Source organism: Cinclus cinclus, chromosome 4 (genome assembly GCF_963662255.1).
Source record: "Cinclus cinclus chromosome 4, bCinCin1.1, whole genome shotgun sequence".
NCBI lineage: Eukaryota > Metazoa > Chordata > Aves > Passeriformes > Cinclidae > Cinclus > Cinclus cinclus.
In genome coordinates, this window is record NC_085049.1 from 27,905,963 (window position 1) to 27,920,953 (window position 14,991).

Genomic DNA, 14,991 nt, shown 5'->3' on the forward strand with positions numbered 1-14,991 from the left:
GTATCATAATCAGCAAACAAGCTGATCCATCTAACCCTAGGTTCTTCTACCTGCTGTCCAGCACATTCACCCATAGGATTTTCTTGTTCCAACATCTCAGATTCTGATGGGTTTGCAGTCATGCAAGCCCAACCTCACCAAGCCAACCTCACCACATCTTCTGTTACTTTACTTGCTTTATAAAATAGTCTTTTAAAGACAATCTCTGATAGCCTGATGTTTTCCCAGGTCAGCTGTTTTCAGTCAGCTGTTTTGAAATATCACGTGGCTTGCATTATTTCTAATTTGAGGACAGGGCTAACTTCATACCTAAATGCTTCAAAGCCCTCTTCCTCCTCATCAGCGCCTGCTGTGGGGGAAGTGGGGTGGCTGCCTCCTGGTAGCATGATCCAGTGTTTTGGCAGTGATTTCATCCTCCCCCTCCCTGCCTTGTGCACCTCCCTGCTGAACTGCTGTCTGTTGTCCCAGCTGGAAATACAAAATGGCACTTCCAATATCGTGTTCTGGTACTCCCTTCAGCACACAATTACCCCGGCCAAAGCTACATCACTTGCCTTTGTAAATGCATTAAAAGACTGACAAAGAATGACGTTTTATCATCCTTATCAGAGCTCTGTCCTTCAGCTGCACATCCACGTATTTTCCTTTTGTAAGTCTGTAATTTGTACTGAGAACACATTTCAGTGAAATAGTTGGGGGTTTTACTTCATACCTAACAAGGCAGCCCTTCAGGGAGAGATTTCTGCGTTGTCTTATTTTGTTCCAAGTTTACTGCAAATGAATGCAATAAATCATCTCTGCACTTGTTTACTGTTTTACCTGTTCTCTTCACTCTTATCAGGTCTCTGCCAGTTTTGTCTTGTGACATACACTTCAGGATGACTTTAGGGTTTTTTCTCTATTTGCTAACAGTTTCCTAAGAGAAGCATGTAATTTTACTAGCCTTGCAAGTATTCATTATACTTTGAAAAGTCAAGTGAGTTTCTTGCTGTAACCTTGCTTTGAGCCAAATAGAAATTTTACCATTAATAGTTCAGTCTCTAATTAGTCTATTTGGAAATAATTCCAGTTGTTAAATGCCCTCATATGTGATTTAGCTTCACCATGCAGATCTGTAATAAAATGATCTGGAGTCTCATATAGCAGCTCATTTCTTGTCTTAGTCTTGTGATATTTTTTGCATAAGGTACTAGGCTTGGAGCTTTGCTTGGGAGTCTGAAACTTCCTTTTCTGCTCGTGCTGAAAGGCCTAGAAGTCACGCTGTATATATATAGTAGTAGTGTGGAGTTCTTCTAGCTTGATTTTTTGTTCCAGCATTTGCTTTCAAAAACATCAGGAATTTCTTTCATCCTCTTCCCCTCCCTCCTTGCCAGTGATGATCTGCCAGTCTGGGGGTTTCAAGTGCCATTTGCCAGTTCCACTTTTGCCATTGATTTGGGTTTCTTCTGACCCCCTCTAGGAGTGCTGCAGAGGCATTACTCTTTGTAGCCTGTCCATACTCAGAGGACTTAGGTCAGGGTTAGAAAAGCTTCAAATCTTGCCCACAGCAGAGGTGATCACCTATTCTTTCCAATTCTGGCTGCTGCAGTAAAGATAAACAGGCAGGAAAGATGTGTGAGAGGGAATAAAAAATTAAGTTATGCAGGTGTGTTGGCATAATGCTTTATTTCAGATATGCAAGAGAGAATGTTTCTTAAAGAAATAAAGAAAAACCCACTTATATACATTATGTGATCTTTTTTTTTTTTAATTCTTAACTAGGGAGAAATAGCTTTTAATACGTTATTTCCAGCCTTCTCAGAAATACTTCCAAAACATTCCTTTCCTCAGTACAGGCGTAAGGCAACAAAATGCTTTATTATCCTCACAGCCAGAGGATGGACTGGGCATTTAGACTGGGTCACCTTCTTGTGACCCAGCTGTGCCATGCTTCATGCGGGGCTGTTGCAAGGTGCCAGCATGGATAAGGGCACACCCAGGGCTCTGTGCCAGCGCCATCAGCTGTCACAGCATGACTCGCCATGCCCAGGAGCTGATAGCCAGGCTGGGATGCCAACCCCATCAGAAAGTGAGGCTTCAAAGCAGGGCTTAGGAGCCTGTGCAGCACCGCAGTCAGCGTAGCTGTGCCACACACATCCGTATCCTCTTTCACTCCCACCTTCACAGTGAGCCTTGTCTTCCAAATGCCCAAGCCTCTGTGCTGTGCTTCCTCTGCCTCTATGCTTCCTCTATGTGCTGTGCATATGCTAGAAGATGACAACGGAGGCATCTGTGTATTTGCAGCCATGGATCGTTACCAGCTGTTAAGACATTTGAGTCTCAAATTTAACTCACTGTACTTTGAAAATAGCACGTAACGGTAGAAAATAAGAGTGTTCATTCTACACAACTGTGGTCCCGCCGTCTCAAAATAATCATTCCACTGCTGAATAATTTCACAAAAATGGAGCAATTTAATGCAGCATGTGTAAGGCAAAGCTCTGTGACTGACATCTCCTAGGCAGTTATGAAGTACCGTCATAGTAGCTGCCAAGAGGAAGCAAAGAGAAAGATAAACAAAAGGAGAAAGTAAGAGCCACTCTTTGGAATTTGTTGGCAAATATGATGTGTCCCTCAGGGCACCTAGGATTTCTATTTTTGCATTAATAATCAAGGTCTCTGCTCATTCTTCAAAATGTTTACTTGTGGGGACATTATCAACCACAACACTGAATATGGAAGGTATTTTCTGTGATCATATCTATTTTTTTCATTTATACAACATTATTCTTAGCAAGTTCAGTTTCTTGTGCTTCTTCCGAAAAAAAAAGAAATAGTTTTAGAAAGTTTACATCAATTACGTTTTCCCTATGGAAAGGCAAGTAAACATACATGGGTGTGCAGAAGTGTATGCAAATAGATCTTAAACAGCAGCATGTGATCTTTAGAAAAACCAAGATCTGCAATAAGTTACTGGAATGTGAACTATGAAGCTTGGGATAAATACAGTTTTCACAAAGGCATAAAACCTTTGGCCACTTTGAAGAGTATTTATAATTCTAAAAAGTTGGAAGAATGGGAAAAAATTAGATATCAATCATGTTTTATTCCTCTGAGAGGTACTAAATTAATGATGACTGCAGAGGAGCTTAAAAATAGGCAAAACTCACTACAGACCACTGTGAGAACTTCTTTATGTGGATTGACCTCCAGATGGAGACAAAGACTGGTTTGTATAAAGAGACACCATAAATGGGTTATGAAAGTCTTGGAGACCAGCCTCAGCGCAACAAAATTATTCTCCCCTCTGCCTTGCCTCCCCCACCACACACGTGAATACTCTGGCTGCTGCCTGTGCTTTTGGTTAAATTTTGCATTATGCTCTAAAGTGATTTAAGGCTTTGAGTTGGAACAAGCTTGAGTTAATGTACAGTGTTAATAGGCTTTAAATGTTTAAACCTCTCAAAGACTCTTAATTGTTTAAAACCCTCAAAACACAAGGCAAGGGTGTTGTGGAATGCAGAAAAGGAGCTGATGAGGGTCTTTTTGGATCTGTGAGGAGAAGCAGAGCTCAGACCAGTCACACAGGCATTGTGCCCATCAGCAATGTAACAAGGCCAAAAGCATTCATATTCAGTAAGAGTCAACCTGTTTCTGCAAATGTCCTTTTTCATCGCTTTTAAGGATTTGTCCCTCTTTGTGGAAAGTGGCCAAGGAAACTGGGGTTCTAAACTTTGGAGAAAACCAGGCTCAGGGGAGACTTTTATTTCTCTTTACAACTTCCTGATAGGAAATTGTAGCTATGAAGGGGTTGGTCTCTTTTCCAAATAACAAGGATTAGAACAAGAGGAAATGGCCTCAAATTGTACCAGGGAAACTTTAGATTGGATAATAGGAAAATCCGCTGCACCAAAAGGGTGGTCAAGAATTGGAACAGGCTGCCCACAGGAGGGGTCACCATCCCTGGAGGCATTCAAGAGATGTGTAGATGTGGTACTTAGGAACATGGTTTAGTGTTGGTTTTGGCAGTGCTGGGTTAATGGTTGGACTTAATGATCTTAGAGATCTTTTCCAACCTAAGCAATCCTATGATTCCTTTAAAATATCTCTCCCTGCACAGTTTGTGGTGTCTCTGACAGACCTGGTTGAAGGTCATGTTCCTTGGTCCCATTTTAGGCCAGGTTTCTGGAGTCTGAAGTGTGGCATTTCTTTACTTATGTCTTTCAAAACTAGGATACTGATAGCTACATGTCCAGACATGTATGTATGGATACGGGTTCACTGTACATACACATGTACATGGGGGTAGAACTGGAAGTGCTTCTTCGTCCAGACCAGTGAACCATTAGTAATCAGCCTTTAGCAACTGTTATCGCTTGCCTTTTCAATGCTATCTATTTTCCTATTTTCACTCAAAAAATAAATATTTAGGAAATCACCCAGGCTAACATACCTTCCCTTTGCCATATTTTGAGGTTCATATAATACCCAGATGGCCTGTTGAGAATTTCCCAACTAGAAAGAAGTTGCTCAGCTTAAGAGGCAGAGCTGGGGGTCTGTGTTACATCTTTACTTCTAGTACTTCTCTCTGCTCTCTGGTGCACCAACAACACATTTTGCATTTATTTATTTATGCTGGCACTCATTTTGAAAAGGAAATATGAGACTCTCTGGAAATATGAAAGATCATAACCCACTTTTGCAATACAGACATCTGTGTGTCACTGCATATCAGCAACTGAAATACTCTTTTATAATTTCATGCTATAATACTCCTCAAGGGGAATCATAACTCTCATTTACAGCATAAGTTCAAACACAGAGTTATATATTTTGTCTCACAGAATATTATTTTCACTAGATGCTAATTTTTTTTCAGTATCTTGGGAATATATCTGATTCTCTAGGTGAATACTGGCACAACTGGCATTGAAAGGTTAAGACCTAAGAGTTAATATCTCCTTAAGAAAACAGGGGTGGGACACAGATGTGTTTTTTGCAAGTCAAAACACAACTGTACTGCAGAGTGTAATCATTTAGAAGTATTGTTCTTTGGGGCTTTTTTTTCCCCCGGAAGGGAAGGCTCAACAAGAGAATTCATTGTCAACTCCATAGCATTTGATCTCCATGGAAACATTATCAGCTGACTTCAAAGTCAACCTTCAAATGTGTTGTGGGTTGGTTTTCTTTCCTATGGCTTATTTCTGATGCTCCTAGATGTGCACTTGCAGGCTGTGGGGGAAGAAATACCAACACAATTCCACCAGCCTTGTACCTGATCACAGGAGGGCACTGGCACTTAGAAGAAGAAGAGAAAAAGCTTCTTCAGTGAGGTGCAGAGATCTTGCAGTCTGGAGCAAAAGACAGGGCAAGTAGTGTGTGCACACCTCTAAACTCACTGTTTTTCTGTCCTAGCTCAAATCTGTCTCCCTGAACTTGGTGTGCAATAAATTAAGGAGTCATTTCTGTCTGGCTTTTCAGCAAGAAGAACTGTTCATATATCTCTGTGTGTTCATTTTAAGTCAGCTATACTGACTTGTAATTTCTCCCTCACCAGGATGGGAGGTACTGGCAGAAGCATCAGTACCTTCTAAAGTTATGAAAACAGACAACTTAGCATAGTCCCTGAAGGACATGCAATCAAGTTGCTTCTCAGAGATGTCCGTAGGTCTTTGGGGGGTTGACAGAAGGTAAAATAAAGTAGAAATAAAGCAGAGGAGACAGATTCTGTAGAAATACAAAAGACTTTCCCACCCACAGCCCTGGAAAACAGGTTCTGTCTGTTTTAAAATTCAGTGGTTGTCCCATATCCTTTAGTAATGTCACTAGGTCTTTGATCTGTTGCTGGCTTCTGAATTCCAACAGCAAGATTCACTAAAGCCAAAGGAAGACAATGGAAACAAAAGTGACATTTATTATTGGATTGGTATTTTTAAAAGGAAATTTTGCTGAGTTGTTTGCATACCTTGCTTAAAAGAGGAAAGATTGCTCATGCAACAGAAGGAAGATTAATACTGGCATGATTCGCTAGACAGAAAGAAAACCTTACAGAAGGAATTGGGAGGAAATTTCTGTGTGTGGAAGATCTTTTTGTATGTTAAATGCAGAGGCTGAAGCAAGATTTAAATTCACTTTCTTGGCTCCTCAGGTTGTCAGCTTAGAAAACAACATTCCCCTTGGGCAAATCACTGCCACACTCACTTGGTCTAATCTGCCTGGACAGAGTCCAACTGGACACTGGAAACTGCATTTAAAAAGCAACTGGACTTGGAAAAAAAATATAAATGAGTAGGGTCTTCCTCATTTCTGCCCAACCTGGCTCTTCCAGGGCATAGAGATCAGTCATGGCAATGTACTTGTGTGGGCTACAGAGGATGAGCAGGCATTTCCTCTGCAACAGGAAGGGAGATTTCAGCATGATCCTTTAGGACTGTACAGGGCCAGTCTTGTTTGTTGCTTGCTAGCATTTATGTAGACGATGTAAACTTCATAAGGGTACCCTGCACTAAATGGTTCTTGTTGACCAGACAAAATTGCATCTTATTGTGACTTCTGACTATTCTATCTCAGTAAATGTATCAGCACATATAAAATGTATTTTTCTGTTCCTAAAAGGTCAACTCAGGGAAACGGTAATGGAGCCCAGAGACTTTCACAGTAAAGATCCTGAAAGCTGTACAAACAAAGAGTCCTTTGGTTACTTGACAAAAAAAGAACAGATAGGCTTTTCTCCAGCACCTAAAGGGGGAAAAATCCCAATCAGGTAGCCACCATCACCCCAAGCTCCTAATGGCTTCTTTAGTACTGCCTTCAGCAAACAAAAGGATTAAAAGGACATGTGACTAACCATCCTTTTAGACCTGAAAGTATTCCCTCTGTAAGTATTTATAGTGGCACACAGTAGACAATATGGAAGAAGGCTGCATTGAATTTACTTGTGCTGTACCTGTTCTCAAGCCTCACTTGTCTTGAAGAACTTTCATCAGTAGACTTTTCAGCACTTTAGGATTTCCTACAAAAGAAAGATTACATTAATCCTCTGAAGTTCCTTCTGAGAGATGTCCAATTTTTTGACAAAAGAAGAAAATGGTCTTACATACTTAGAGGTGTAATGACCTCATTATTAAAAAAAATGATGCAACATGGTGAACAGATTCCTCATGCTACAGAACATGTCCTGTGACAAGGCAAACTCAACCTGACTCCACAAGTTTCCCTTTAGCTCTGACAAATGCCTAGGATAGGAAGCACCTGCCTAAAGTACAGCTTGATATTAAACTTCTGTGTCATCATCTGAGGCAAATCTGAGATGTGATGGAGTCACTTGAGTTTGTTCAGACCTCCAGTGCCTCTTTCCATTTAATCTTTTGGCCTTTGCCTGGGTCATGCTGTGAATTCCACACTGCAGTGGATGAAAGAATCTGCCAGAAGTCTCTGTATGTTGCCAAGTATGGTATTTGCCAGCACATGGATGGGATAATTTTTCTAACCTTGGATTAGAATTTTTATTCATTTTGACACGGAAGTCCTTTCTTTCCTTTCTGCTCCAGTAAAATGAGAATAATATCACAGTACTACAACTGGCACAATTTTTGCTGTCTCCTGTGTTGTGGCTGCGAGTTCATGACCCGTTACTTTTGCTTAACAGCTGTAATCAACCCACTTTATTATTGCTAGGTTATTTTGGTTGAGACATAGGAATCACCACTGCTGAAGTACTCAGAAGTTTATTCACTCAGGCTTTGATCTGAAAGTTTCTTCTCTCCCTAGTCCATCAGACCATCGTGCCTTTGGCTAAGTAGTGTTGCTTTTGCCTTACATGCCAACTCACAGCTTCTGAGAGTGCTTGCTCATCGCTGTAGCTCACAGGCAGTGGCTGTGCACAGCATCATGGGCGTCCACTCCCTGTGCAGTCCCATGCCCTGAGGGATGCTACGGTCACAGAAATGTCATCATGTGCAAATCTGCAGTGTGAAATATGGACTGACACTTGTGTCAGCAGAGCAAACTGGAGTTCAGCCCTCAGCTGCTGTACCATTGCTCCTATATATGAAATACTGATTTACACAAGCCTAAGCATTAAGCATTTGGGGCTGTGGCTGAGGACACATAATCCTCTGATGCCATAAGGCATTACAGCTTGTGCAGCAGCAGTCCCTAGGCAGGCTCACAGCTCTGGCATGCACTGGGCACCTCTGGCACCTTGTGAGGCAGGAAGCCAAAGGCCAAATGCAAACCACATTCTAAGAGTGGCTATAATGCAATATGACGACAGATCCTGCAGTTTATCTGGTCCATGCTATAAGATAAAAATGCATTAAGTCCCAACCCAGGTGGATATGTAATCTCACAAGGACACTGCACTAAATCTCCTCACCCAGTCAGATTTATCCTTCCATCTCTGCTTTTTTCATAAGGGCAATTTTCCAGTAAACCCCTCACTATTCTGCAGCCTATTGGTGATGCTGCAAGCTGCTTCTGCTGGAACAGTACATAATTAAGCAATAATTTATATTCTATGCATGTATGCACAGAGCAATAAAGTGTTCTCAAGAACAGCGTGCTGCTGAGGCTTTTAATCCATGCACAGAAGGAGTTTACTGCAAAGCTGCTCCCTCCCTCCAAAAGGCTTTTGTCATCACTGTACTGGGAGGGAATTCACTGTATTCTTTAATAATTTCATTTGATTGGGATATAATTTAAATAGTTAATGCTACACACTCCACTTTAGGATCAGACGTAATTTTATTTGTTTGTTTGATGTACCTTGAAAATAGTAAAAGCAAGTAGGGCAGAGAGAAAGTAAAGATAATGTTTCACTTGTGAGATTTTTTTTCTCCCATAGCCCTGTAATAAAAGAAAGTGATGATAATTAAGTAAACATCTCTCCTTCCGAAGACATTAGTGGTCACAAAAAGCTACTAGAAATACTTTAAAAGGCAGAGATTTACATTTATTTGAGAACTGCATGGTTTCAAAGGACATCTTAAAATCCATACCTTTGTGGTTCTCTTTTTATCTACTAATTTGTAAGTAATACTTGACATTTTTATGTGTTTTTAAAAATAACAGAAGGCAAGAAGAAACAGTTTTTGGGGTTATTTACTTTGTACATCTGACAGCACAGTTTGTGAATAATTTCTGTCTATTGTGGGGGGAAGGGAGAGAATGAATATCATTCTGTCAGATGCGAAGGAAGTGATTTCCAAATCATGAGACAAATGTAAGAGGAGGGTCTCAGAGATGGGCTTAGTGCCCAGATCATTTAAATTACTGACTTTTTGGATTTCCCATGCCTTCAAATTTGTGATGTCTCCTTCAGGTTCCACCAGACAGAGCACCAGACACCTCATCTCCAGTAATAAGGATGAGGATGTTTAGATGAAGGTCCCACCAGTAGGGTCTGTTTCTGCCCTAGCACCACGAAAGTTCCCCTTCATCTGCAGTACATCTAAGAAAGGCAAAAAGTCTTGTCACACAACACTATAGACCCTGGGAAATCCCTCAAGCTCTATCACTCTGGAAGTCCAGCCAGGTCTGTGGGTGAAGAACGTTGCTTCTGACATGGTTCAAGGGGATCCTAACATCAGGACAGATTCAAACAGATTTGCTACGGATGATTTGAGCCTGTTTGTGATTAAATCAGCTCACTCACAAGCAGTTATGGTCTCCCCTGGAGGGGCGGTTTAAAAACTGTGGGGACATTGCAGACCCTCACACAGCTGGGCTGATTGGAAAGAAAGGGACATTTACAGAAAAGAAAAAATTAATTCCTTGCAGCAGAGGCCCATGGCACTGCTTGATATAATCATGCTTGAAAACAGCTACAGCAAAAGGCTCTGACTCATAATCCACGTGGTATTATTCTTTGACCAGCACTGATATTACCTTTCCCTGCCATCCCACTTCTGACGATGTCTGCCCCTGCAGCAAGGATGGTAGGACCCCAATCTTATATACATATATAGCAGATAAGTTCATTTCTGTCCTAAAAAACCTTCTAATCTAAATGAAAGGGACATTCAGTGTAATGTTTAATGTTATTCTGTAATATATAAGAAAGACAGGCACAAGATAACCAAGAAGTATTTAATAGCTCAGGTTCTCAAACCACTGACAGTCATCAGCCCATTAGCAGGACAGGCACTGTCAGAAGCAGGCCAAGATGAAAGGAGGCTACCTGACAAGGAATCAGGATGGAGGTTTGACTACATGTCACACAGCAGCTTCTGTGGCACAGGCACAGCTTTACATGAAATTTCATCTCTCACCTGATTGAAGCATTTTGCAGTGACATGTGAATTACCTGTCAAAAATCCCACTGTTGCCTTGTCTCGTTCATTAGGTTTCACTTAGGAGGATAATGTGTAAATCCCAGCACAAAGAACCTTGTGAGTTCTGCTCCCGCAGCTGCTGAAGGAGATGGCCTTTATCTCCCTGTGCAGCTCATGTACCAGAGAGCTCTTACTGCCACCTGTCATTCACATTTTGTGCATCAGGGCCACGGCTGGACCACCAGCCTTCAGGTCTGGTCATCTGCTTGGACCACAGCAATGTACAGTATTTTTCACAAAGAAATTAAAGTTTGTATCAATGCATTTTCTAGGGGATCTGGGGCATTAGTGCACATGTAGGAGGATACCTCACTGACAGCAAAAACTTGAAAGGAAACTGCATAAGAGTTCAGTTTGACTTCTGGAGAGAAAAATGCTCATAGGGTTGTAAATGTTCATGACTTCCTGCAGTCCTGCTGCCTCTGAAGCACTGTGTCCATAGTGTAGAGTGTCATGGGCAGGAGCCACAGCCTCCCTCGTCCTGCCACCTCAGCTCATGTCTTACCTGGACTAGCAGAGGTTTCATTTCCAGAGGTAAGATCAGGTTCTGCATCCCTTTTATCCATGACTCTTTCACTACAAAAGCCAACAATTATGTAATTTGCAAGGATGTTCTTTTGTGTTATGATTGCCAGCTCATGAGGAAAAGCTACTGAATAGTCATGAGGTCAAAACCTTACTCAGTTTTCATCAGCAGCCTTCCTGGTGAGAGGCCAGATTAACCATAGGTGGGAACTTTCTTGCTTGGCTGAACACAAGCAACATATAGGACTCATAAAGTGGCCATAAAGATTTTTCTAGATGGCATAAAATGGCATTTTTTGTGTCTGCAATGAACAGTGCTAGAGAGCCAGATTACTCTGTGTTGTACAAGACACCCTGCAGAAGCATAGGGGAATGACAGGCTGAGGATTGTACTCTGCACTCTGTGACATTGTACATGGCAGTCATTATTTGTCATCATGGGTTAGCACATTCTCCAGAAAGGGAAAAGACTTTTTTAGAGAAGTCTCATGCCTGTGATTTGCTTAGTTCTCTAGTGTTGTTACTTGCTCTTCTTTGTTGTTCCTTTGTTAAGGGGCACAGTACCCTCGGCAAGGTGGAATGCCAATATATTGGGTACTGTTCAAATACAAAGAGTAAGCAACACTCATTGCATTGAAGAACTTGTGATCAAAACAGCCAAGACAAAGCATGAAAGCACAGGGAGTATTTGAAATCCAAAGTTATTTCCTTCCCTTTTGGGCTTAGCAAATGCAGCTTCAATCTGGCCACACAGATTGTCCCACCCACCTCTCTTAACAATCTTACATTTTGAGAGAGATGAAATTACCATGTTCTTACTAGCAAAGAAAGGCTTTCCCTTCATTTTCTAACCACAACCATTTGAAATGAGCCACAGAGCTCAGTTCAGAACACAGTGCCTCTGAGGCACCATTTTTTTTCCTCTGATCCCACAATGTACTAGTCATTCTGACATAGAACACAGGGAACTGCATTCTTGACAGATTTCTTCATATTACTGAAAAGCCTAAGTAACATAATAAAACATTTAAAGAACATGCGGTTTCTAATCAAACAACTTGATTTTTGACTAATGGATTGTGGAAGGGAGATCTCCCCTTTTATCCTACTCTGTGCTTTGAAGTAGTATAGGACATCTTCAAAGACAGCTCCAGAGCTTGGGATCTCATGAGGCTTTTGCAAGAATCCAGATCACTGACTGCAGACTGATGGGGTGCTGGTGGGAGGCAAGAATGAATGAAATATGTATAGTACCTAGTGCAGCAGCTCACTGGTACCCACTGGCACTCCCATAAAATGAGTATTCATGAATATTCTGGCTGATCTGGCAGCTGTACATGGCATTAGGGGAGCATCTGACCTTTACAGCAGAGACTATCTACAAGTGACATTCCAAAATACAGTGGAGAAAGGAGAAACAGACAGAGCAGTGATCAGAAGAGGGAACTGAAAGAGAACCATGACAGTGATCTCACAGCAGGTTCGTGATAGAGATTTGCCTGTAGATTTGATGCCTGTGTGATGTTCCTACTAAGTAAAGGAGGTAGGTATAGTGGAAAGTCCACACATTTTGGTGATGTGTGTATGTTCCTGCAAATGCTCCCAGTTTCTGAACCAAATTCCATGAAAATTCACCAAATAATCTTACCTCTGTGTTCGGAGTGGGGAGTGTCAAATTTATTTATTCAATGCAACTGCAACTGAAATGATCAAAGCAGCAGAGAAACAACAGCAGAAGTGTTAGAGAAGAGAAGCAGAGCCAGGGGCAGGAAGGACTAGAAGGAAACAAGGGCACCAGAACACAGGATCTTTCCATGAAATTAGGCTGACTGTGACTGCTTTGGAAGATTGTGCTGGTTTAGGGATGGGACCAGAAAGAAGAGATTCCTCACCAGCAGCTGTAAGTGAACAGATGCAGGATGTGCTGTGCAGGTAGCACACATCACATGTTACTGATCCATGCATGAAGAGAGGGAGGACACACAGGACTGACCATGTGTGGCCTGTAGCACGAGTCCTGTAGGCTGCCTTCTGTGCCCAGGACTCTCCAGGCATTCAGAGAGGCCCACAAAGGGAGGAATTAGAGAGGAAAAATAAAGTGCCAACCTCATGCTGGCTTGAGTTGTTACCTCTTGTGGCAGGTGCATAGCATCTGTATCTCTCCATTATTTGGTGTGTGTGGGTGGCAATTGTGACATTCAGGAGCTCAGAGTTTAGCTTGGACGAAGCTGGAGGCCAAAGATCAAAATTAGACTCAGCTGGGTGGGATAAGGTTCAGCCTCATCTGATATGTGTGTCTTTCCATAACACCACCTGAGAGAGTCATGAAGTTTGTCATCACAGTGTTCTCAGGAAGAAATAAGAAACTAAATATTGCTGCAGAGATGGAAAACAAGAACAGGATATTTTGAAGATTTCAGCAACATGACAGAGGGCATCTAGATTGAAACTGGAGTCATGCAGAGAGCAGAATCTGAGTTTTGTGAAGGATTTAAAGATTTTTAAAATTATATTTAAAAGGAGACTGTATAATGAAAAATTCTGTGTTTTGATATAAGAAAGCATGAAGAGAATCTACCACATAAGTTCAAATGTACATTTTAACAGAGCCAGAATATGTCAAGTACATTGTAATATTATATAAAGTTTATCACTGAAAAATCAGAATGAAACAAAAAATTCAAGGTTATTTTCCCTCACAAAAATGCCAAACAAAATTATTCACTCTGTATTTGTCTAAAGCAAAGTTTCAGAAAAATCAATGGTTCCATGGAGCATTCTGGTTCCCAAGGGAGTGTTTATAATGAAAAAACATTCCTGTTGGAATTTCTCCATACAGCTCTGGTCAGCAGCAGGTCAATATTCAAGGCTCTGGTGGCACTCAGTTCTTTCCCCATGGAGCCTCCAGACTAAGCCACTCTATACAAACATCTTCCCTTAGGCACTTCCTTACTACTTGCACCAGCTCTTCTTGGGCAGCTTGGAAAGGGGTATCTCAATCACTTTTCTAACTTCTCTTTGTTTTTTTTCCTCCCTCCTCCCCTTCCCGCTCTCCTCCAGGAACCTTCTGCATCATTTCACTGTGCACGTGTGTGGCTGGAATCAACTTTGAGCTCTCCCGCTACCCCCGCTACCTGTACGGACTTCCCGACGACATCAGCCATGGCTATGGCTGGTCCATGTTCTGTGCGTGGGGGGGCCTGGGCCTCACTCTGATCTCTGGCTTCTTCTGCACTCTGGCCCCTTCTGTCCAACCTGTCCCCAGGACCAACTGCCCCAAATCTAGACCTGAGAATGGGACAGTGTGCTAAAACAAATAGCAAACGAATATACACACACAGAGACATATATAAATATATATATATATATATATGCCCATGTATGCCTATACATGCATATATATGTATATATAATTATATCTATATATAAAATCTCAAATTAATGCCAGTGCCAAGGTAGAGCTGAGTCCAACATGGCACTCACATCCCCACTGGACTCTGTGTTGCTTCATTCTTTCTCACACTGGTGGGAAAGCTTTTCTCTCACGTGGCTCTTCCATCCAACTCTTAACTTGAGCATCATACCTTAGAGGTAAAATGAACCTACAGTTGCACCTACCTACTGCCATTTGGGAGGGAGAACAGGGGATCCATGTGGGGAATCTGGAACCAGAATCTGTACAGGACATGGTGGGGGCAGAGGCGTGGGAGGGATGACACAAAAAGCGTGTCCATTGCAGCCAGCAGGGAAAATGCGAACAGCAAGCAAAGGAACAAATGAAGCATTTGAGCCACTTCAACAGCGTACCTCCTCATGGCCATTATCAGAAACCCACCCACGTTCTTTTTCTTTCTTAAAACAAAATGACAGAAGCCTGTAGTGTCATTGATTTTGGGGTTTTGTTGGGTTTTTTCCCTCCTTAAAATGAAGAAAACAAAATGGACAGAATGTGTGAGGAAAAGTAGAAAAGCATTTTCTCTTTGCCTGCCAAACTCTAGAGAGAAGCAAACAAGTGAAAATAATAATAATAATAATAAATAATAATAATAATAAACATCTAAGAAAATAAACCCAGAAAACAATAAAGTCTCCAAGAGGACATCTCAGCGGACTTTCCAACAATGCGGTTTTAATCTTCCAGCTGCCTTACATC

At 41.6% G+C, this 14,991-nt stretch overlaps 1 protein-coding gene across 1 annotated transcript in view; it reads left to right on the forward strand.

Moving 5' to 3' along the window:
• TMEM178B (transmembrane protein 178B) overlaps positions 1 to 14,149 on the forward strand; it is a 203,392-nt gene extending 189,243 nt beyond the window's left edge. The window contains exon 4 of the mRNA XM_062490980.1: positions 13,899 to 14,149. Within this exon, the coding sequence (XP_062346964.1) occupies positions 13,899 to 14,149 (251 nt within the window). The remainder of the gene's footprint in view (positions 1 to 13,898) is intronic.
• The last annotated feature ends 842 nt before the right edge of the window (positions 14,150 to 14,991 follow it).